Genomic DNA, 24,160 nt, shown 5'->3' with positions numbered 1-24,160 from the left:
AGAAGACCACATTCAAACTTGGGGAGACAGATCAAAACAAAGTAATTCCTCTGGAGAAATTGTGGCAATAACCAGTGGCTAGATATCACATTATTTTTACAGTGCAATCAGTGTATGTGACGCTTTACACAAGATTTAATAACCCCGTGCTGTATGGACCAGCTCCAGGCTTTCGGAGCTAATCTCTCCCTTCAGAATTAAAAACAGTTAAAACAGATTAGAGTCTCAGGAACAGGGTGAGCCCTGGAAACACACATCCTGGATGTCAAAGGCTAGGACGAAGCAGCACATCTTTGGCATTTGCCAAAAGCTGCATAGGAAAGAAACCAGATTCGCTCTTTGGGGAGGGAATTCCACAGCCTTTGGGGTGCCATGGAGAACAGCCTCTCCCAGGCCACCACCACGAAAAAGAAGCTTCCGAGAGGTAGAACTACAAAGTTCTACCACTGTTCTTGATGCCTGGAAGGCTCTGTAGGGAAGCAGGGCAGCCTTTCAGCTATCTGGGGCCCACGTTGTTTCAGGCACATATTGCAGAAGGAAAGATGTGCGGGGGCACATCAGGAATCTACAGACATCTTTGTATAAACTCCCCTCCCCCATTCATTTTGGAAACATTTATTTAGCATTCCAAACCATTTTCTTTCATTACTTGGATAGTTAATTTTTTAATATACAATTCATGTGTTGCAAATGAGGCTATTATTTGATCAGCCACTTAGTACCTTTATTGAGATATTAAGTTTTTAAAAGTATGTAGTACATTATAGCAAATGTCAGAAACTTGGTGAAGGTTGTCATTTACTGGTAATTAACATTTTGAGAGGCAAGTGAGGGAAATCTATACTATCATATTAAATACTATCATACTTTTATATACTAAACACACATCATTCCTCAGCAATCCCACTCTGAGAAAGCCACTTGTTCAGGCCCACTGCTAAGTGGGTAATTGCAGACGCACTGGATCTGGACCGCTGGGATGGGGGACTGAAGAGTTCTTCAGCCACAGCAGCAGCACCTGACAGAACATGATCCCAAATTCTCTGGGTGCTGGATTCTGGCCTGCATTCTGGAGGGTCACTCTCAGTTCATGAGAGGAGTCAGACAGGAATCTTGCCTGTGCCCCCGGCAAAGTGAAAACAGAAGCACCACTGACAGCAGATGAAGACTTGGGTGAGGGCTTCTTCCATTCTAGAGGGAACGCAGCTCTTAACAGGAATCCTCCACCTTAGCTGGCCACCTTGAACGAGACTCCATCCCATTGCCCTTGCCATCCTCAGATTCACTATCACTGCCTTCCAATGGACCCATGAAATCCTCTGCATGCACAGTGGAAATTGGAATGTTTCTGACATTACTCTCTAAATCTGGACAACAGATTTCTTTGTCATGTGAAACATATGCAGTGATGTGGCAGAAGACAGATACTACAGCAAAGATGGGGAACCTGAGACCCTCCAGATGCTGCTGGACTACAGTTGCCATGGCTATTGGCCACGTTGGCTGATGCTGATGAGAGGTGGAATCCAGCTCCACCTGGAAGGCCACGGAATACTCATCCCTGCTACGCCAGCAACTGAATGACTTTTCTGACTAACCTGAGCTAGGTCTTCACTTACCACCTCTATCTGAAAGGTTACATCCCAACAATGAGGGGACAGGACCTCGAGCTGAAAATCCCCATGAAATAAAGGTATGTATTTTGCATATCTCCAGTACTATGGTATAAAAAAAGATTTCTTTAAAATGTGGAATAGCAAGCAGCTGAGAGAGTCAGACTGAGTGAGGGAAGGGGAAATTAATGGCTTCAGGGTTACAGAAAGATCACAATCACAAAGCCAATTGGACCCAACACAACCAGATCATTAGCAGCAAACTTTTCCATGCAAAGAGGGAATGATAGCACACATGAGGAGAAACTCCTCATGCGCTAACGTGCCGTTTGACTAGGGTAAAAGATGCACATATCTCATTAACCAGAAAGTGAGCTGAAGGGATTGACATTCTGCTATGTCTTCATAACAGCCCTGACAGATGTAACTACGGATCTGACTTGATCACACACAGAAATGTGGCAAGTTTCGGCATGCGACACACAGGAAAATGAGTGGATTGTGAACAAACAAGCATCAGAAGCAGTCTAAATATAATCTGTCAGGGAATAACAAACAAAAATAAACAGTGTAAATATCACTATTACTAGCATATTGTCATTTTTATCACTTTCACTGCAGTCAGTACAACTAGAAGCACCAGGAGGTGTGTTCAGGTCTTCACCCTCAAGCAATTATACCGTATTGGCCTGTGAAAAGTTAAAGTGTGGCTTATATTCGCAGCCAGGAGCATGGGGCAAACAGCACCAGGAGTGCGGCAAAGCACTGCCAGCCCCGTGCGTAGTCCCCCGCCCTCTCCTGCAAGGCCAGGAAGGGAGAGAGCGAGGAAGGGGAAAGGCAACGCAACACAGCTCCCCACCCCCACCCCGCCCAGTATGCACACTCTGCCTTCTGGTTTCCCACAGACATCTGGCTGGCCATTGTGAGAACACGATGCCCGACTAGACCCAGCAGGCTTCTCTTATGTTCTTACATTATAATTTTGCAAGGGAAAGATCAGGGCCCTGCTTGCTAGTCCCTCCTCCACCTGTCTATGTTTTGGAATAATGTCTGAAGAAGGGGGGCTGCTGGACACCTGGAAACACGCTGTATGATTTAGAACAGGCATCCCCAACCCTCAGCCGTCCAGATGTTTTGGACCACAATTCCCATCATCCCTGACCACTGGTCCTGTGAGTTAGGGATCATGGGAGTTGTAGGCCAAAACATCTGGAGGGCCGCAGGTTGGGGATGCCTGATTTAGAACCCTGATTGCAGAGTGCTCTAAATCACAAGGGGGAGTCCTGCACACAGAAAGCAGACTTCCCTCCTCAGGCTTTCCGTCAACAATGGGGCATAGTCAGCAACATTATGATAGCGGGGCAAGGGCCACCTGTAGTAATACACAGTTACTGACTCACACATATGTGCATGAAATGGTTAAACTGACCCCTGAGCTCAAGTTACCAGAGTGGATGTGGTTTTGCAGGGTCTCAGCAGCCTCTGCTTCCCCCACCCCATCCTTCTCTTTATTTTCTTGCTTCCTGGAACAAGAAGGAGCCATGTGGTCAATTTCTTCTAGCTGCAAGAAAAACCAGGTGAATTGAATATTTCCAAAAGGGAGATTTTACAGCCTGCATCTTTGCTAACCCAAAAACTGCACAATCCTTTTCATAAACAAACCAACTATTTTTATTTTGAAGTTGTTTTGAACCTTCTTTTTTCATCTTCATTTTACTGCTAGCAGATGGAGACTTGCTTGCTGTAATTTCTGGAAGCTCTGAGTAAAAGATTCACTTATTTGCAAAGCTAAGCGTCTATGATTTATTCTAGCCTAAATATTTTTATGGGGAATGTTCGTGTAAAGGAGGATGATGGCAGATATAAATCTAACCAAGTTTTTATGTACTTGGAGCAATCAGCATTGTACTACCTCTGCTACCAAAGAGTAAGAATCTCTCTTCCAAATCTCTCTCTCCAACACCACTAAGTGCAACCCTGTTTTCCCCCTCACACAATTGAAATGGAAATTGTAATAGAGCTTCATTAGTAGGCAAAAGAATTTCACTTAATTCAATGAGGTTGTGATCTCATAGGTGTGAATTCATTAACTCTCTACTTCTTGTTTTTAAAAAAATCTTATTTTAATGTGGTTATGCCAGAAACTTGGCAGGACGAGATGTGGCCTGGAAACCTACTGACACAAACTTTAGGTATGAAATGGCTACTCCTGCCAGTCTACTGCTAAGCAGACACAAGAGGAGGAGGGTATTTGCACAGCATTAAATATCCAAAGTGCTTGAAACGCATTATCCAGCTGTAATTCCTGTAGCAACCCTATGTATGACAGTCATGATTACTCCCCATATTGCTGTATGAGGTTAAGAAATAGTGACTTGCCTAAGGCCGCCTAGTGAGTTGAGGCAAAAATTGAACCAGGGACTTCCTCATTCATCAGTCTCTTAGCCACTACACTATACTGACTGTGGTGATCATACAGGGTCCCCGGACGTTTGATGGTCTATTGATCCCTGTGCCACCACTGTGCTCGCTTCCCCGCTCTCGGGTACACACTGAGTCCAGACAGTTGTTAACATTAAACCAAATAAACAAGTTTATTTTATAAGCGTTATCAAGTTTATGGTTTCTCAGATAATTTTCTTGTCAGTTTCTTAACCTTAGTTTCTTTACCGGCCTATACCTGCCTAATCCCTTCTGATTATCTCAACTATTTGACTGTCTCCTCTTAACAGATTCTCTCACTCTCTCACATCAGACTAGCCCAACCACAGACTTATCCTCCCTCTCTCTTCTCTTAACTCCAGACTGACTTCTTAACCACTAACTCCTCCCCCTTGGGTTCCTATTGGTTAGTCATTTTACTTATGAACCCAGTATGATGTCACACGCCTAGGAGGGCAAAGGCCACACCGACTCTCTCCTACTGGTGGGGAGATGCTCTGTTCCCAGACTGACACTGCATCCAGGGGCAACCGCCCATCAAGCTCTGCCCGACCTTGGAAGAGAATAAGCTTTCACAGAAAAGTTGGGTGAAATGGAAGGGTGAAGTTTATGAATTCACTGGACTTCCCTACTTAAAACCCTGTACAATATGCCTCCTTATTTGGGGGGGGGGTGCCTACTAAGGATTTTGCCCAGACGCCCCTCCAACCCCTGATGCATGGTGGCTTTGTGTCACTACCTTACTAATAGTCTTCTCCTTTGCATCTCAGTCAAACCATAATCAACAGAACTTCCTTGGAATGCCAGCATGGTTCAGGGAGAGTTACAGAATTGCCACATTTGAAGACCAATTAAGCAGCAGTCGGTAGGGGCCTGAGAAAAGACCCTATCTGTGCGTCAGCATCCAGGCTGTGGAGAACCTTGCCCCATGAGGCTCACCTGGTCCCCCCTCTTTCTGTTTTCTGCTGGCTTTCTAGTCCAGCTAGCTTCTGCCTTGCTAGGTCAGATAATGTTCTGATTTGAATACTGTTTCTGACCGTCATGCAGTAGCAGCGAGTATGATGGGCTAGAGCTGTGGAGTTATACTCCCAACTCCCCACAGCCGTGCTGCAGCTTAACTGGACAGCACTGGGGCAGAAGGGCAGCAATACTGATAAAAACAAATAAAATTCTTTAACCTGCAAGGAAAGTTTCCTCTTTTATTCACAATATTGTCCAATTTGCTTTGTCAGTATTCTGAGAAATCCCTATTTTGGCATTAGAAGCAACCCTAGACAATAATGTGAAATTTACTCCCCTCCTCACCGGCTTGCAAACTTCTCACTTCTCCACCCTCTTGAACCTTAAATGGAATGGGGAAGCAGTGCTATGGCCTACAGTAGCCCCCAATGGTGTGTCAGCCCTTTACCCCTTCCATCCTGGATAATTTGTGTGGAGTGTGGTAAGAGTATAACAGGGTCATGCTGGGGATCTCAAAGACCCTGACAAGGTCCTCTGGCTGCCATGGTTGAGGGTCCTGCCACAAGAGATTCATTATCTGCACAATATATCAAAGCACTCCACAATTATTAATGCGGTCTTCAAATATACAGAGCACAATTTGGATTCAAGGTTGCCAGCACAACTTGAATGCTTACGCCGACTGCAAAATGGTATTCATGAATTATGTTGGCTGAATCCTCCAAAGCCTGTTTAAGTTCACGTGTAAGACAAATACACACTCCACTGAAAAGGGGTTGTCCTTCCAAATTTGTTGCCAGTCAAACAGCTCAACAGTGGTGTCTACTTCAAAATTTAATTTGTGTTTATCCAGCTTTAAAAGTATTTACACAGTGGGAGCAATGAAAAAAATCCAAACAAACCATTATGGCCGGCCAAGTCAACAGCTTTCCTTTTATGCAGACTGACAGCAACATAAAGCAGCAACAGGCTTCCACAAATGGCTCTCCTTGCCACTTGCATTTGGGGCACATAGATGGCAGTGGGGGAGAGCTGTCATACACATCAGTCACCAATTCATTTTCTGTGGATCAGGGCTTTCCATGTGTACACACAGGCACAATACTGACCTGACTTGACAATAACTAGTTTAATCCCTTCCTCTAAGACATACACAGAGGAAGTACTATGCACCTAAACATGTTCAAAATACTCCAGTACAGACTGTGCAATAACCCAGTTTCCTAGCTAGAATGCCTTTCCTCCAAAAACCATTTACAATGAATAGATGAGAAGAAAAGCATCCATTAATTGCGCTCAGGGCTCCTTCTGCAGTTAAGCAGAGTTTGACTCCTATGAATTACCCCTGTGTTCTGAAAACATAGTATGAAAAGAGGGTTTTTTCTTTAAAGCAATTCATCGCCCCGTGGGTGCATTGCAGCACTGGATTTAGGGTGCCGAGCTGAGGGGGCACAACATTGAGAAGTTCCATAACTGAGAAGGCCCATTTGGGGGCACCAAATTTTGGTCATGCACAGTGTGCTATATTATGAAAAATGACCAAAGTCTGCCCCTGGTGAAAGATGTTTCCTGCCAATACCGTAACCCCATTTGCAAGTAGGGGAGACAGGGGAAATGGCACAGCCCCCACCCCCGGCAGGAGAATTACAGAGAGCATGAGCTAAGTGCTTTGTTTTTTGTTTGAGAAGGAGGATCCTGACAGGGAAGACACCTCCAGACTGTGGCTATTTTAGGGTGGGATTCAGTCACATACCAGCAAATTCCAGTAATGCAATCAGAGTTGATTTGGAGATTTTGTGCAACAAACCTGCACTTCTTGCGATAAGGAAGGTGATGGTGAAATTCATGGGGAAATGTGGGGTGGGTTACATTTGCTTGATGAATGCCTTCCAATCTCCCTGCAAATGAATCAGGATGGAGGCTCAATAAATACCCGAGTGAGGTATTTTCCCAGCCGCTTGCTAAATCCATCCTCATCACTACTATCCCTTCCCACTCCAAATCTATTTACCGGTAGCTGAAAATTACAGCCACTGTGATTCCAGATACAGACTGTAGTTATGTGCCAATAAGCCACCTTTAATTCTATGTGATAGAATTCTGAAATCAACCAGACATAAATGGGATTATGTACATTTATGATTGTGATCATAAATAGGATTGTGTACAATCCAGAAGTTCCAGCATATTGGGACTTTAAATTCTCACTGGTTCATACTAATTATTTTTCTGAAGTGTTTACAAATCCATGGTGTTTCCTGTTGTCTCCTATAAACTTACTATGTGATTGTTGGTCTTCTTATTGAGAGGTTTATTTTATTCATCCATAGTTCCTGAATTAAGTCCTTCATATCGGAAATGGCTACCTCTTGAACTCTTTCTCCCAGTTTAGTTATGGCACTCAGTGCAAGTAAAGTAATGCAAGTTAGTAGCTAGTGCCATATTCTGTTTGCATAAAGCAAATATAAGCAGACTGTGTGAATACTGGTCCCTAGGCAACAACAAACTTTTTACAGGACAATTAACTCTTTCCCAGTACACGGTCAAGTTACAGAATAATCAGTTCTTTGCTGCCTGTCTTATGTGGTGCCTTTTGGAAACATAAGCAAAGTTGATGGGTGTCTACGGAGCTATTCAGGGAATACCCTGGGAAGTGCATTGCTACTATTATTATTTTATTAAATTTATTACTGATCCTACATCAGAAAGGCCCTGGGGGGGTAGGGGCATGTTACAGAAAAACAAAATACAGCATTAAGAACATATTTTAAAAAATTACGATCACAATTAGAGTGGGTCCCAAAGATAGATAGAGTCAATGGCCAGGATAAAGAGGCGTGTTTTCAGCATATGACAAAGTCGTACAGTGAAGGGGCCAGGTGCACCTCTGTTGTGAGGGAATTCCACAATTTAGGGACTACCACAGAGAATACTCTGCCCCAGTCACCCTAACCCCAAAACTTCTGGGGGCAGTGGAACTACCAAGATCAGAGAGGGAAAGAGGTAGGAAAGGAGGAGGGAACGAGGCAGTTTGTCAGACACAGTATTTAGGGCTTTAAACACTAGCGTGAGCACCTTAAATACTGTGTCCTTTCCCCTCCACCTCTCCCCCACCTCCTGGGCGGCTTGAACAGCACTACAAGGCTTCTATTCTAGGCTGGTAAAAGCCCTGAACAAGAGCAATCCTCGGGGGCGGCAATACACCACATCATTTTGTTGCAGGTCCCACTTGTCATTTTGAAAACCAGTCTCTCCTTGTTAGCAAACAGAGCGACATATTTTGTTTTGCCTCATCTGATCTGTTCCCTCAGAGGGTTTTGTGCAACCTGAATCAAACTGAAGGTGGGGGGAAAGTCTGACTCACCAGTTGCTATATTTTCTTTGTAGCTGCACACTGAAGGCTTGAAACCCAAGTTTCCAATGATCTCCTCCCCTTGCCAAGCCAAACTATATATAGCCCAGTGACCACAGGGTAGAATGCAAAAGGCAGTTAGCCCTTAAATCCCACTTGTTTCAATGGGTCTGAAGCGCACTTGGATTGCACCCATCATTTGCTCAATGATCTCCTTGTTATCAGATCAAACATGTGACAACGCAAAAGGCCTGAGCACTGTGCAAGAGCACTTCTTTCTCTAAAAGGAATCAGTGTCAACTGAGTGAACGATGATCCACAACAACTTACCTGGTCCACACTCCCTCTTTAGATGAAAACAGTATCAGTTGGCAAGCTTTACTTTTTTAGATCTTGAAAATATGTACCAGTATTTATGAAACTCAAAGGAAAATGTCTATATGCTGATTCTTGGCAGACCAATACCCTAAATACAGCCATGCCTCTTAAAAAGAGTTCAAAAATAAATGTCAATATTTAATCACAAGTAGCATTCAGGATATGACCATATTTGGAATACAGCTCCAAATACAAGTATTTACAACATTAACACAAAAGCACTTGGATGTCATGTTTAGCTCCAGCCCAAAGAAAGGACATCAACTTGACAGAGAAAAAATTGCCATGATGAAGCTCTTGCCAAGAGGCCCCACTTGACAGAGAAAAGTCCTCTGAAGGAAACGTGGGCTAACCAATATATCAGATAAAGTAGTCTCCTTGTTATGGAAGGGGAAGGCACATACAAAAAATTAACTGAACTGTTTGACAGAGCAGCTGGATACTTCAAACTGTGCAGAGTTAACTTGGCTTTACTTATTCAACAGCTCTGTAGTTCTTGGATTTAATATGGTGAAAGGTCTCAGCTGAAGCTGTAGAGGGAACAACTTTCACAAAAGCTTTCTCCTGCTGTAATAATGGTCAGGGATTCCTTTTTTAAAAGGGCGTCTGCAAAGGGAGGGGGTGACTATGTTTGCCCATTCAGAGGGAGAGCAGGAAGGACTGTCCTCACTCCAAACTCACTTCATGATGTTATCCTACTTAATGCGCAGCCTGCGTCCCAGGAAAATATAGTTCCAAAGATAAATATAGAACCAAAGGAGCTGCTGACTGATCTGCCAACAGCTTAACGAAAAAATGGGCAGGAACATTTGAGGAGCCCACCACAACATTTTGGTTGATTCCATCAGCTGCCCATCAACAGAGGAAGTATGGACCAAATTCCACAGCCTTCTTCTGGCAGGAGATGTTGCCCCTGAGTGCAGGAGCAGCACAAGGTGCCTGTGAAGTGGGGAGCCTTGCACATCATGGAGACTCCTGGCATACCCTGGAACCTTCATTTCCCAGGAATTTCAGAACACCCCCACCCACACAGGAGTAAACAACCTCACTTTTTTTTCTTCTTCTTCTAGAGCCACAAGAGCAGAATATTGCAATTAACTGTTGTTGCTGGTTCTCTCATACAAACTAGCCATTCTTGTAAGGTTTTCTTCAAAATGAAATTTTTCTCTAATCCAGTGGAAAATTCCTGTCCTGGTACTGAGATTACCATTTTACCACTGTAGCTGTGCTTTTAGCAACTGCATGATGCGGAAAAGATAATAGTAATGGTTATCACCATTTTCTGAAAATTTTCACATCAAACCACTGTTAAAGCTAAAGGAGAGCAGGCTATGCCACTTTTTCAGGTTAACCAGTAAATCTATTCAGTGTTCCCAATGTTCTTGAAAAGTTAAAATTCAATTAGAATAAATAAAAAACAATATAACTTTCAAGTCTAATTGCTAAGCACTATTGTTCAGAACTGGGGTGGGGAATCCTTGGTCCTCCAGGTGTTATTAGGCTCCAGCTCCCATCAACCCCAGCTGTCATGCAACATCTGGAGGTCTGCAGATTCCCCTCTTCCAAATGTTTATCTTGTGAAGCCCAATTCCATACAGGGTAAGACACACCTGAGTTTGAGATCAGGCTGTTAATACACAAGGGGCTTCACAGTCTCTCTCTACTCTCTACTGTGTTCTCATTTTACACATGGCAAACTCTTGCTATTATTTATTTATTATTAAATCTATATGTCACCTTTCATCACAAGATCTAAGGTGGTTCACAGAATAAAATGAAAGATAAAAACCCAAGTAAATAATAAAACAAAAACAAAGCAATAGTCCCCCTTCCCACAGACACATTTAAAAGGCTGTGGGATATTAATCAGCCAAAAGTCTGGTTGAAGAGGAACATTTTCTCCTGGTGCCAAAAATATATATATAATGAAGGCGTCAGGCAATCCTCCATGGGAAGAGCATTCCACAAACGGGGAGCCACTGTAGAAAAGGCCCTGTTCTCGTGTTGCCACCCTCCAGACCTCTTGTGGAGGAGGCACACAAAGAAGGGCCTCAGATAATGAACACAGAGTCCAGTTCAGTTTATATGGGGAGAGGCAGTCCTTGAGGTATTGCAGTCCTGAGCTGCAATGGTTGAAGAAGAATCTGAACCATGATCCAAATCAAACACTCTGATCACTGAAATTTTCCTCCTTTAATGCAGTATTTCCATTAGCTGTTCACCGTGGGCAAGTAACGGTTCTCTCCAGGCAAGCAGCTGGCACTGATCTGACTTCCTTGCAGCCCATCAGCACACTTAGGTGAGCTCATAATTCTGGTCCTGCTTATCTCCAAGGCAACACTAGTGGACTTCAGATCAGAGCTTACCGCAGGGCTGGGGACCATTTTTTCTGCCAGGGGCCACATGCTGGTGGCAGGCCAGGCCAGGCCAGGCCAGGCCAGAGTTGGTGGTAAGAGGGGTCAAAGCCTGTTATAGGCATGGCTGGAGCCCCAAGCAAGCAGGCACTCATTTTCTCTCACTCTCTCTTTTTTCCTTTGCCTCTTTCTCCCTGCTGGAGAATGGATAAATCACTCTTGCTGGAAGTCTGGACGGATGGCTTGCAAAGAGCTTCTCTCCTCCTCCCATGATTCCACCCATTTCAGGTTTCTCCCCATCCTGCATGGAATTAGGCAAGGTGAGCCCCTGAAGGTGAAGGTTCTCACCTGCTGGACACACCATCCAACATATGCCACTGGCCAAATTCCACCACAATCATCTCCCGTGCAAGGTTCACTGAAATGCATGGGAGAGGCATGGGTGCCCCTTATTTCCCCCCGAGGTGTACTGTTCTCCAGTTTAGGAGCCACCCGCTCTGAAACACTTCCCCTCAACTCTCACTGAGAACATGAGGCGGCACCAGCAGTCATACAGAGCAAGGCTGCTTGTGGACTGCAGCTTAATACAGTGCCCTCCTCTCAGACGATGCATCCGTCATGAGATAATAGGTCGACAATGGATCAGCAAATGTTTACAATTAAAACACTTCTGTTTAACTAAAGTGTCTTTCTTCCCTCTGGAGCCAGGAGAAGCTATAAGAGATTGTGCCCAGGGGAGGCATCAACATCCTGTTAAGGACCAATTCGGCCTTGGGAGTCAGTGTTCTTAAGAGCAAGTGACCCTGGATCGATGCCATTTTCTTTTCTTTCAGGAATAAATCTGGGCAGCAGAATAGCTTTGTGATTGTCCACTCAGCCAGCCATGTCAGATTGATCAGAGATGGGTAAATAGAGAGCAGCTCAGGCTCCATCCACCATCCAGTTAAACTGAAGGGTTTAGATTCAAGACAATCTAGTCAGTCAGACAAACACAGTGAAACCTAAAGGCAGCTAAGTATCAGTGGATTCCAGAGTTGGACTGCATCACATTATGAAGGAAAGGGCTCCATTACTGTAAGTTATTTTTTACATATTGTGATTTATTTATTTATGTTTTAAAAAAGGAAAAAATTGTGACATGCAGCTCGATACTACACTGATTTACCTGGAGCTAAATGAACACAGTGGGGCTTATTTCTAAGAAAACATGCTAAGGATTACACACCTAAAGTCTAGGCGCTCTAGCAAAACTAGACGGTGGGTTAGGGTCATTAACTCTAGTAACGGCAAAAAACAAAGACACCTAGAGAAGAAATAACACGGAGGGAAAGACTAGGCAACGACCGAACGAAAAGGAAAGACAGTTGATAAGGGGAAGGAAGGAAGGTTAGCCAGCAAGAAAAGAACAAGAGGCAAAACACAGAGGGAATAAGAAATGATATTTCAACTATGGCTAACAGAGAAGAAAGGCTTGTGTAAAAATAAGTAGAATTATTAATATCCTGCAGTTGCCAATGGAAAAAGCCTAACTGAAGGAAATACAAGAGGATCAGTTAACTAAAAATAGACAAAAGACCAAAGTAACATTCATGGACCAAAACAACAACAATTCAGTAGAATTGTAAAAAGAGGAAAACAGTACACACCAGAAAGAGTTTTCCTAAAACAATGATTTGAAGAATGAATATTCTGTTTCTTTCTCACAGTATGCCAGGAAGCTTCGTGCTATAAGAACAGAACTGGAAGCCGCAGTATATGTAAATCAAAAAGGCTAGCATTTGCCAAACTTTTTCACATCTTTGTCTGTTGAGATTTATCATGGCTCTCACATTTAGCTTGCAACTGTTTACCTAAGCCAGGTTTAAACTCTTTTAGGCCTACTGGGGAAATGCAATAGATTGCAACTAATATAAATATCCCTATTTGGGCAGAATGGACCGAATATAATCAAGGCTATCTGTCATTTCAAGCTCACAGGAACCACATATGTATATAAAAACGGGAATTCTTTTAAAAAGAGGATCAAAGCCAACACAGCCCCCTTATTGCCTTAAAATTAAATAGAGCTTTTACTTTTGACTATATTTTGTCTCTCAGTTCCAAAATGATTATCTGGCTTCTGGCTCACATGTAATCAGAACCTCACATTTATCTGGATTTAGTCAACCATGTGTGGAGACACCTTAAAATCGTGAAGGAAAAATAGCTGGCCTGTATGCCTTAGGCAGAGATCCAAATTAAACAATGCAACATAATGTGTGTGGACCAGAATGCCTGATCAAATCTGTCCAGCACACAAAACAATCACTTTACTATGTGTGGGAGGTTATGGTGATGGTGTTAATTTTTAAAGAAAGGTGCTGCAGAGAAGCATGAGTGGCGAGATCTGAGCTTGTAAACAACATGCACCATAATCCCACACATGTCCAGTGTAGCTGGACCAAAAGGATTTATGCCAACATACAGCCAGATCCTAATTGTGTTAAAAGATTTCAATGCGCTATAGTTTTCCTTAGGACAATTTACAACCTTAAAAGTTCCATTAAGTCCCAGTTCCTTTCAGTCCATAAATATAATTCAAGAAACTAGGTAAGATAATACCTTTTTACTGGACTCATCTCCCTTGATGGACAAGATTCTAACACCAATGAGAACCGGCTCCTTAAAAGAGGTTTCCTTTCTTCGCTGATTTTTGTCTCCAAGAACAGCAGGCTTAAATGTTTTGCTAATGGGTCTAAAAATAATGAAACTTTCCAGTATGAAATGAGGCAGCATTCTTGGAACCTCCTCTTTTAAATAAATCTCATAGAGACTGGGGTTGTCCATATATTATTCAAGCAATAAAATTAACCAAACACACAGGGAGAATTTCTTGTGATTTCTTTGGAGAAAAGAACTCAAAACAAAATCTGCTTCCTTATTTTTATTTTTATTTTGGTAGCGTACCAAAACAAAAAAATACAACCAGCAGCCTGAGTTTCCATGCTGTTCGCATAGAGCAGTAAATAAGGTGCATCCCTCCCACTTCTTAAGGAATTAGCATTTCAAAAATACACCACTTTCCCCCCCTGAACTCCAAGCCGTGTCTAATAATGCAAGAAGCAGATTGTCTCCTCTCGTTTCCTTAATTTGTTTCATCTAAAAGCAATTCACTCAACATCTTGTCGCCCTCTGGCAGCTCAGTTTACTTATCCACACTTAATTTCTCATTTGGACCAAAACAAACTCCTCCAAACTGCTACTGGCTGAAGGGAAGGGAAGACAAGGGAAAAGAGCTCCCTGTGTAGATTTACCAGGGGATGATTAGCTGTACCTCTCCATCTCTCCACACACAAACAAAGAGAGCTTGAGACAGGCGGTTGCTGCAGGGGGGTGGGCCCTGGACATGAAGGAATATTCCACTGGGAAAATATCTTGTAAAAGCTCCACTGCAATGAATGGGAGATGTGTGAGACCCCTAATGTTGTCAGTGGGGCTTGCTCAGGATGACTTTCCTAGAGATTTGCCTTAGGAGATCCCACAAGCACATGCATTGTCTTTGGCCCTATCAATGTTTTGCGAGAGCAGGCAAGCTTCTGAGTAACACGGAACTATTCCTAAAGCATCTATTGTTTTCAGATGGCGGTTTCATCCTGCCATATTTATGTCTGCTTTGCTCTGAGTGGAGCTGAGTAGTTTGCACTACTATACTTCCATTCAGCACAAAGGAAATTTGATGGCGCCTGAAACTTGTATAAAGTCATTGGTCCAGTAAAACAAAACATGTTCTTATCAGTTCTCTCTTTCTCTCCTACTGTCTCTCTTTCACATGCACACACAGACGTCTCTATTGCCTCTATATCTTTGCCTTTGCCTTTGCCTAGCCAAGCAGTGGTGTTGCCATTTGCAAATGCCCACATCTTTGCTCCAGTCTCTTGCCCAAATGTTCCATCACTGAAAACCTGAGCAGCAGAAGGCTTGAAAAAGGAAAAAAAAAGCAGCACTTGCTACCAGTTACTTTAAAGCAACATAAAAACACAGGGATGCTCTCTTTAAGAGCATTGCAGAATAAAGTAGGTGTTTGGAGAGGGGGGAGAGAGAAAGTTGCTGAGAAGTGAGGGAATCCCCAAAAAACCGCGAAACCCCAGAAGCTCAAACTAATAGCAAAAAATTGCTTTGGACCAAAACCATCAAAATCCACAAAGCCCCTTCAAGAAAAATCCTCGACCCTATGAAACGCCCTGTCGAAAGAAATCTTTCTGCTTTTGGGCGGGGGGAATCAACAGTGCCTTCTGAACCCCCACCCCCAAGAACGAGGGGGATCAAAAGCAAGGGCGGAGCGAAGGCGACTAGATTCCTGCATTCATCTGGACATTTATGGCGCGCTTATCTGGAGCCGCGGCTCCTCCAAAGGCGTCAAGAGTCAACAGCAAAACGTGCGTGGCAGCAACACCGTCAACACGCGAGAAAAGTCCATAGAATTCGGCCCAGCAAACAGCCCTGTGAGCGCAAGAGAAGCCAAGGAGGGCTAGCGGACAATCACAGAGCTGTAGAGTTGGAAGGGACCCCGAGGGTCATCTAGTCCAACTCCCTGCAACGCAGGAATCTCAAGTAAAGCTTCCTTAGCAGATGCGCCCCCCTTCCCGCTTCAAAACCTCCAATGAAAGCTTCCGAAGCTTTGTCTGTTTGTGTGCCCAAAGGTCTAGATTTTTGGGAGCAGTAACTTATCCTAATTCGCCTCCTTTCTTGGAAGTAAACGCCAGTGAAATTCTCTAGACTCTTTACTACCAAGAAAACGAGATCCGTTGGGAGAAGCAGCTCCTGGCTACAGCATCCCGGCAGGAGAGATCAAAGTGTGTCCAACTTTGCGCTCAGATCCTGCCCGGCCCTCCCCGGAAAGCAAACCTGGCAGACCTTGATCCCTCCCCACCCACCTGCGAGGGGTCGTGCCTCTGGGTCAGTAAGAGAAGGACCCACAAGCGAAGCCCGCCACCCAGAAAGGAGAAGCTCCTGCGCAGGAGATGGGAGGGAGGGAGGGAGGGAGGATCTCCTGTTCCAAGAGGCGCCCGGGGCGCCGAGCGGGGATAACCGAGCTGGAAAAGCCCCGATCTGTATTCAGTACCCGTTCCTCCATGTGGCACCTGCAAACAAGGGGGCTTCTTCTCCCTCTCCCGGGTGACCCTTACACCAAACAAAGCAGGGCACGTCGGGCAGGATCCACCCAAAGTTAAACCCTCACGCTCAGCTCCAGGGGAACCGAGGGGAGGGGGCTCCTGCCAGCCTTCCTGTGGAAACCAACGGAGGCGTGGAACGTGCTGGGACCGGGTTGGATCATGCCCCTTCGTTCGGGTGCCAAGAAGCCTCCCCGCCTCCCGGCTCTCCTCTCCAAGCCAACCGAGAGAGAGTAAGCAGAAACGACCCCGTTCACCTCCGCAGCCCTGTCCGAGGGCAACCAGAAGCGGTGGGCTGCTGTCCCGCTGGAAGGAAAGCCGGCCCCGGCCCTCCCCGCCCCACACACCCTGGGACCGGATCAGGGGCCACAAGCGAGAGGCACCTGCCAGCCTCGACAGCGCCGGACGCGCATTTGCCAGAAGCGCCCTCCGCCGAGGGCTACAGAAGGACTGGAGCCGCCTTCTCCCTGGCGCCCGGCTCCAAGAGCTCGCCTGCTCCGGAGCCTCTGCCTGGAGTCCGAACCCGAGCCAAAGAGGCCCGTCTCGAACCAAATCGTTTCCGTGCGTTTTAAAAGAAAACCGGATCCTGCACCACAAGCGCGCGCGCGCAAATAAAGCGCCCCAGAGGGAAGCAGGTGGCAGCGGCCCCTGGAAAGAAGCAAACCACCCCCTCAACTTGCTTTAGCTGCCTGTACCAAATCTCCCAGTTTGAAATATTATCCGGGGGTGTCCTTCTGGGATCATGAAAAGCCGCTAAGATTTATTTATAGAGAGGGAGGGAAAGTCTGCCGATCTTCAGAGGACATGTAAAACGGGGAAGGGAAGGAACCTCGGCTGGATCGGCGCGGGGAAATGATCCAGAGGAACCCTAGAAAGAAGCCGAGCGAGAGCCGCGACCCGCGAGGCAGAAGCGGAGCGCACCTGACTGAGCTGCGCCGAGGCGGAAGGTGCCGGCGATCGCGAGGAGGCTGACCCAGCAGAGCACTCTTCGTGCCGGCTTCTTCGTCATCGTCGGGCTTTGATCTTCTGCTCTTTTTCGGCAGGGACAAGGAAGAAGGAGACTCGGAAGGACGCTCTCCTGGGCTCCCCAATTACATGGTCCAGGCGGCGGCCTCGTCTCCCTCCGCTCAGCGCCCGCGATGGCAAGCGCGCAGCGTCCTCTCGGCTGGCCCGCGCGGAAGGTGCGCCGCCGGCGGGAAGGCGCGCTCGGCCCCCGCCAAGCCGAGGACGAGGGGAGCCCCTCTCAGGTGGCGCAGTCTTCTCTGCCGGCCGCCCCTTTAGGCGCTGGGCATGGCCTGCTGCTCTGGACCGGAGGACCTTCCCAGAAGCCGTGACCCGCAACTCCCAAAAGTTGTTGCCACAGTTTTCAAAAGGGCAAAACAAGCCGAAAACCACAAGACCCCAAACGCCCCAGCGGGGCAAAGCTCCTCTTCCGCCGCTCCCTCGGAGTCCGCTTCTCCGCCGGCTCCTAGTCCACCCTCTGGCCGCCTTTCTTCGGCTCCCTTCCTCGACTCCCTGGGTGCTGAGCGGAGCGCGGAGAAACAGAGAGCGCGAGCGATCCGGGGCGGGAGGGGGGTGCTGCTGCTGCTGCTGCTTTGCTTTTAGTTTATTTCCCTGCCTCCCGCTTTCTCCCTCCAGTCCAGGAGCTGCTGTAGTAGTAAAACCTCGGCGCGTCGATTCCCATTGATTCCCAGGACTCCGGCTGCTGCCCAGATTAACAATCCAGCCGGCCGAGCAAGCCACCCCCTCCAGCCCCCCAAAATCCCCAACCCAGAAGGAGGAGGAGATGATAGGCTGGAGGAACTCAGCGCTGGCCCCGCCTCCTCGCTGCCTCGGAGCGGAGCAAGCCCCGCCCCCGCCCCCCCCGCATGCTGGGATCAGCCGCTCTCCCCGCCCCCCCCCGCCCCCAAAATACCCGGGAAACACCTGTCAGGGGCGCGCGCGTCCAGCGGGGCGCGCGGCTGCTGCGCGCAGGTTACCATGGAGGAAGGCGGAGGCAGCCGCTGCCAGCGAGCGCCACAATGTGCCTTTTCAGGCCCGGGCAGGAGAGAAAAGCGGTTTTGTGTTGGGCTTTGCTCTTTAATGTGCCATTTCAGGCATTTCCTTGCGGATTTATTCCGCCGGGCTCCCTCGGCTTTGTTTTGCCGGCTCCCTCTCGTGACGCCGGATCCTTCCAGGCTTACTCGGAAGGAAGGCGCGCTTTATATTCCGGTGGAACTTACTCCCGCACCCCGAATAAAAGTGTGCAGGGCAGAGGATCGCAGTCGCCGGGGGTGCATGTGTGTGCTTACTAGAAGCATAGACAGGTGTGATTCCGGTAGCGCACACGCCCCGGTAAAAAGAGGTGCAGCTAGATCCGAATCTCGTCTCCTTTCTCTCTGACAAGGAGAGCGCGCAAAGAAAGACTCGGAAACCGAACCACCCAAATCAAATCTGGGGTCTGTCTCTCCCTCTCTTTACCACCAGACATAGGAGGGAGGCGAAGACCCGCAGAGTTCAAGTCCGCGCCAAGCCATACAGCAGGCGGCGGGGTCCGCTCCGTTGCGCGGGGGTTATTTCCATTCCAGAGCGATTCCTCGCCGCGACGGCTCTGGGAAACTGAAAGGGAAAGTGAGCCGGGGCGACGAGGCTCGACGGAGAGCGAGCGGAACTTTCTCCTCATCCTGCAGACGGAGACGATCCGCCTCAACCTGCTGGTTCGCGGAGGCCTCTCGAATGGAAAGCTTAGCGCAGAGACAGAGAGGAAAGGAGGATTTCGCAGACTCCGGTGACCAGCACCACCTCCCTGCCCCCCTGTTCCATTTTTTTTTTTGGGGGGGGAGGTTTTGTGTTCAGAGCCCCAGCCAAGTCCTCAGGTCTGTACAGGAATATGCTCGCTTTTTCCTTTCATCCTTCCCCCCCCCCCATACCTCTTCTTTTTGTTTTTGGTCCTGTCTGATCTGTTTGTGGTGAGTGTATGAGTTGGAATGGAAGACTTTGCCAACGTGTATTGATATATGTGTTTGGGATGATGAGACAGTTGTTTATTTCTTTATGCTGCTGTTTGGCGAATTAATTTTTAAAAATCATGGTTAAACTGTTTAAAATGAGGTTTCTTTCTTTCTCTATTTTTGATAGCTCATAAATAGCAAACCTTTCAGCGCAGGAATACTGGCCCCCCCAGAGGTTGTTGGGCTACAGTTCCCATAATTCCTGTTCACCAGCCACCCTGACAGGGGCTGATGGGGTTTGAGGTCCAAAAACACCTGAAGGGCCACCACTGAATTATGGGATACTGAACTGCCTCCTCAGCCTCCCTAAACGGCGCTCCTCTGTCCTACGTCCTTTTAAATTGTGTGAAGACCACTGGACTCTTGTGGTACTTCTCTGTTGTATTTTTTTCTCCACTAGAAATGAGCATAAATCAAGATGGAAGTCTCAAATGTTGTTAATCCCCCAAAGCCAGATGTTGGATTGCAAATCCCATCACCCTGATCATTGGTCAGGATGGCTGGGGCTGGTGAGAGCTGCAATCCAGCAACACCTGCTTGCAGGGAAGCGTAGCAGCTCAGAGGCTGAGCACCCGCTTTGCACACCAAAGGTCCCAGTTTCAATCCACAGCATTTCCAGATAAGGCTAGGAGAGACCCCAGTCAGTCTGGGGAGATAGAACTGAGCTAGATGGAGTGATGGGTCTGATTTAGTAAAAGGCAGTTTCCTCACACCCAGAGATTTCCACCACTACTCTAAAAGGATACCAGCATCTGTGGTATTTGATTTGCAGTCAAATCTAACAATGCATATTCTTGTGAATTAGCATGTGAAGGGGTTAAGACCACAGAGCCACATTGAGGATAGGCCGACTCAGACCATAGGAATGTAATTGGTAGAGAATGTTCTATGGCCCATGTACTTGATGGGCAAGCACTTGGGTAGTAGATAAGGTGTCACACAGAGAGCAGTTGGTTTCCTTGATTCCCATTCTGCTTTAATTCTGTGGGTTCTTTATGCCAACCATTCTGTTCACATTGAGACCTTCTGCAATTAATTCAAGAGCTGCTACGTGAACAGTATGCTGTACTATTTCTTTTCATTTTTAAGACTTCCCCTCCTCTACTGATGTGTATAAGTGATCATTGATGAAACGCAGCTTGAAGGAGCACATCGTCTCCTGGGCACACACAATTCAAAGAGCCCCAGAGAGGGGCACCACAGTTCCTTTTTCGCCCTGTTTCATCAAGTGTCACAAGTGGAAGGAAATGAAAACCCCTCGAAGCCTGGAAAACAAGATGGAGAAATGACAAAAGATCCCTCAGGCATCAGTGCTGCTCTGCAAACAAAGCCAAGTAAATTGGAGATCTTGGAGAAATTCAGACAGGGAGGATTTTGTAAACATCCCTGGTGTTAGTTGTCTTGTGTCCTGAATTCACTGAGGGAGAAGTAAAGAGCTGATTTGTCCCACTAAAAATTATTTGTCTTTTCCTTCCCATCCTTCTCATCATATACCTTTCTGTTCCACGCTAACTCCAACTCCAGGAATCACACACAAGCCCCTCACCTGGCATTTCCAGTGAGAGGGGGAGCTCCTTTTGCATCTGGCCCACTGCCTTGGAGATCACCTTTGGGGCTGGCTGCAAAATAGTGAGATAGACATTGTGCCTCCTCTTCCTCACCATTCAGATGCTGTCTGAGTGGGAAGTCTTTGTGGGATGTGATCCATGAGAGGCAGTCAATACAACATTCCTTGAAATGCTAGAGAAGACATGCGAGGGAATGTTTAGTCCAGCCAGTTGAAATTTCCTGTTCCTCCTGGCTGGAGCATCCTTCCTTTTGCATGTGATAGAAGGTGGGTGTGACCTAACCTGTCCAGGTAACAAAAGGATGAGTCATGCAGCAACCTCTTTTTTGACTTCCTTCTTCATTTGACCAGCTTTTAGCTAGGACTGCTCTGCTAGCTAGCAGAAGCACTGGGGTTATTCCTCCATATGGGGTAGATCCACATGTACATATTTGTAACTAAGTCTGCCTTCAGAAATCCAACTGTGAACTGATGTAAGTAAACTTCTTTTATTTACTCTGGAGCCTGCAAGGTTTTCTGTTTCTTTGGTCCATATCACACTGGTCTAAGGTTTGCTCATGGCTGTCTGTGGCTCTTGTTTTCCTTTCTCCTTCCACATTTGGCAGATACAGTGCAGGTTTAGGTGAAGGAAAATATTGGTGAGCACTAGTATTCAAATTCTGTACAATGGTTTGTCAGGAGATGAGCAAAATACTCAAATATCGCAGTCCAATTTCACCACAGCTTTGTTTACTAAATCTATGGGATGATCAACTGAAAGGCTTCAGCTCTCAGGAATTCTTGATGTTGATGCCTGCCAGAACTTCAATTGCCCAGAAATGGAAAAGCTCACAGGACCTGCAACTTTCACTTTGGTATACAGATATGTGGAGCTTAGAAGCAGCTGAAAAACAGCAACTCATAAATTACATTTTGCCAAAGGCTCAGAGGATCCTGAAAAATTCTGTGCTGTTTGGTGGGGTTTTGTCTTAAATACTGGGCAACAAATACAAAGACACAGGATGCCCTCTCCATTGTACAATGTGAAATTGGGTTTTCCTGGTGGTCTTAAGTACTCTACTTACCTGATTTAAGTCTCTTCTGGATATACAGCACTTTGTTTTTTGTATTTGTACTTCTATTATTTTTATTGTATTGATTTTATTTGATTTGTTTCAGTTTTAAAAATTAAACAAAAATGAGCCATGCATTCAAATGTGGAAAGGACAGTGAGATCTTCTGATGTCCTTCCAGCCTGGCAGTGTAAAGCCACCTTCTTAGCCACCACAAGGGCTCATAAAGTCCACTTTTGTTGTCCACCCATTAGTCTCCACACCACAGGGGTATGTAATTTAAGAATACGTGACCATTCACAAATATGAATAAATTTTCTAAAACACAGTTATTGCCCACAATAATTTCTGACCAGAAAGTGGACACCAGAGGACATATTCAGCACAGTGTTTCCATCAGCTAGGGAGATGGCTTATAATGGATGGGCAAGAGTGGCTCTCCTGGGTTTGGACTCCAACTCCCTGCCAGCGTGATCCAGAATGGATACTGGAGATGGATAATAGTCCACCATAACAGGAGGCCCATAACTCTGCTCATCCCACACCCCTGGCCTTTAAGGTCTCAGATTTCCTAATATGTTAATAGCAATTGTGGGGACAGATTGTCAGGCTTGAATTAAGGAGGACTGCATTGAAACCTAGGCTGTGTACAGACCATGCATTCAAAGCACATCAGTTTCCCCAGAGAATCCTGGGAACTGTAGTTTACCTCTCACAGAGCTACAATTCCCAGCACCCTTATCATTTCACATGATTCCTTGGGGGATGCTTTAAATGCATGTTATGTATGCAGCCTGACTGATTCTTGCTAGGTGATCTTATCAAGCTAGTTACTGTCTCATCACAGTGATCTTCAAATGAAGGGCAGTATAGAAATTTAATAAATAATAAATTATTACCTCTATTATACTTTGCAGGGTTGTTATGAGGGGGATATAGTGGATATAGGAGGAACTGATGTAGTGGAAGGTTTGTAATCGACATAAATTGGCCCATGCATTGCCATAAAAAGAGACCAGAAATTTCACTCTTGGGAAATGATAATGATTATCAAGATCATGAATACATGCTCATATCACAGTGTTCCAAGGTTAGGAGCTCTGAGGCATGCATAGAGTTCTCTCAAGGCCAGTGGCTTCCTTCCTCTAATACAGTGGTTTTCAACCAGTGTGCTGTAGCACCCTGGAGTGCCTTGAATGATGGTCACGGGTACTGCGGGCAAGACTGGCCTCTGTCCCTCTTTCCTTCCCTCTGATGCCCTCTCACGTCTCTGCCTCCCAAAGGCTTATGTGGTTGTTCATTGCAGCAACCCTGGCTACAAGCTGCACAGGCAAATGGTGCCTCTGGGCTGGTCAGGGGGTGCTGGTTGCCAGGAGCAAAGGTGGCCGCAGAGTAAGCAAGGAAGTGGGGGAGGGCACTCAGCTCCAGGGAGCCATGGAGTCAAAAAGGTTGAAACCCTCTGCTCTAATGAGTCAAACACACTTTTGGTTCTGCCTCCCTGAGAATAAATGGCGCCACACCCATGCGCAAGGAGTCTCTCCCTGTGTGTGAGCTTCCAGAGAACCCTTGGGATAAATATCTGCCTAAAGCCAATATGAAGGTGAATTCTACCAATCTACATAAGCTTAGGCATATTGGTTTTGTTTTTCATCAACCTATTCAATTTCCATGCTTTATCCTGACTCTGCTGCAAAAAAATGGAGTTTATTGAGGAGAAAGTGTGTGGCCACAATAGAAATGTATGGGCATGTTAAAGGGATTAATGGTGGGAGGCTGTGACAGCAGTGTTGGAAATCATTGTGAAAGATGGACAGAGAGCCATGTGGAGCTCAGAAGGGGTATGTAAGGAAGAATGAAAAGGAAGGAGAAGAAATATTTTGTGTAGATATTAAAGAAATTAGCAATCGAGACACAATCCTTCCTTCTCGGTGATTTTCTGCCTTTCAAGATTTCAATTCATTGTGTGAATCATGCATTTTATTAACGTATTCTATACTTGGAATGTCACAAGGTCATGTGGAAAACTATGCCTTGACTGGTGCCTTTTAAATGTGGCCGGCAACATAACTTGAAGATCAGAAATAAATCTATCACAGCAAATGATTCCACAATGCAGTAAATTGTTTTGAGTTCTGATTAAAATCTGCCTGGATTCTCTACATTTCTCCTAGAGCAATTTTTTTTTGTCTGCAATTGTTTGTGCGGCTATTGAAAGTTACCTGACACAGAATGTGAATATGAGCGGGCAGCTTTGAGGCTTCCCTGAAATCAGACTCATTGCAAACTAATTAACGCTGCAACC

The 24,160-nt window shown here is 46.0% G+C and overlaps 1 protein-coding gene across 5 annotated transcripts in view; it reads right to left on the bottom strand.

Moving 5' to 3' along the window:
- ERBB4 (erb-b2 receptor tyrosine kinase 4) overlaps positions 1–23,167 on the bottom strand; it is an 837,205-nt gene extending 814,038 nt beyond the window's left edge. For all 5 annotated transcript variants that reach the window (XR_014556491.1, XM_083704220.1, XM_083704222.1 and 2 more), the window contains exon 1: positions 17,171–23,167. Coding sequence is in view for 4 of the 5 variants with exons in the window: in XM_083704220.1 (XP_083560346.1) it covers positions 17,171–17,258 (88 nt within the window). In the remaining variant the exon portion in view is untranslated. The remainder of the gene's footprint in view (positions 1–17,170) is intronic.
- Between the last annotated feature and the right edge of the window lie 993 nt (positions 23,168–24,160).

This window comes from Podarcis gaigeae (assembly GCF_964106915.1).
Source record: "Podarcis gaigeae genome assembly, chromosome: 1".
NCBI lineage: Eukaryota > Metazoa > Chordata > Lepidosauria > Squamata > Lacertidae > Podarcis > Podarcis gaigeae.
This window is presented reverse-complemented; position numbering and strand designations above follow the sequence as displayed.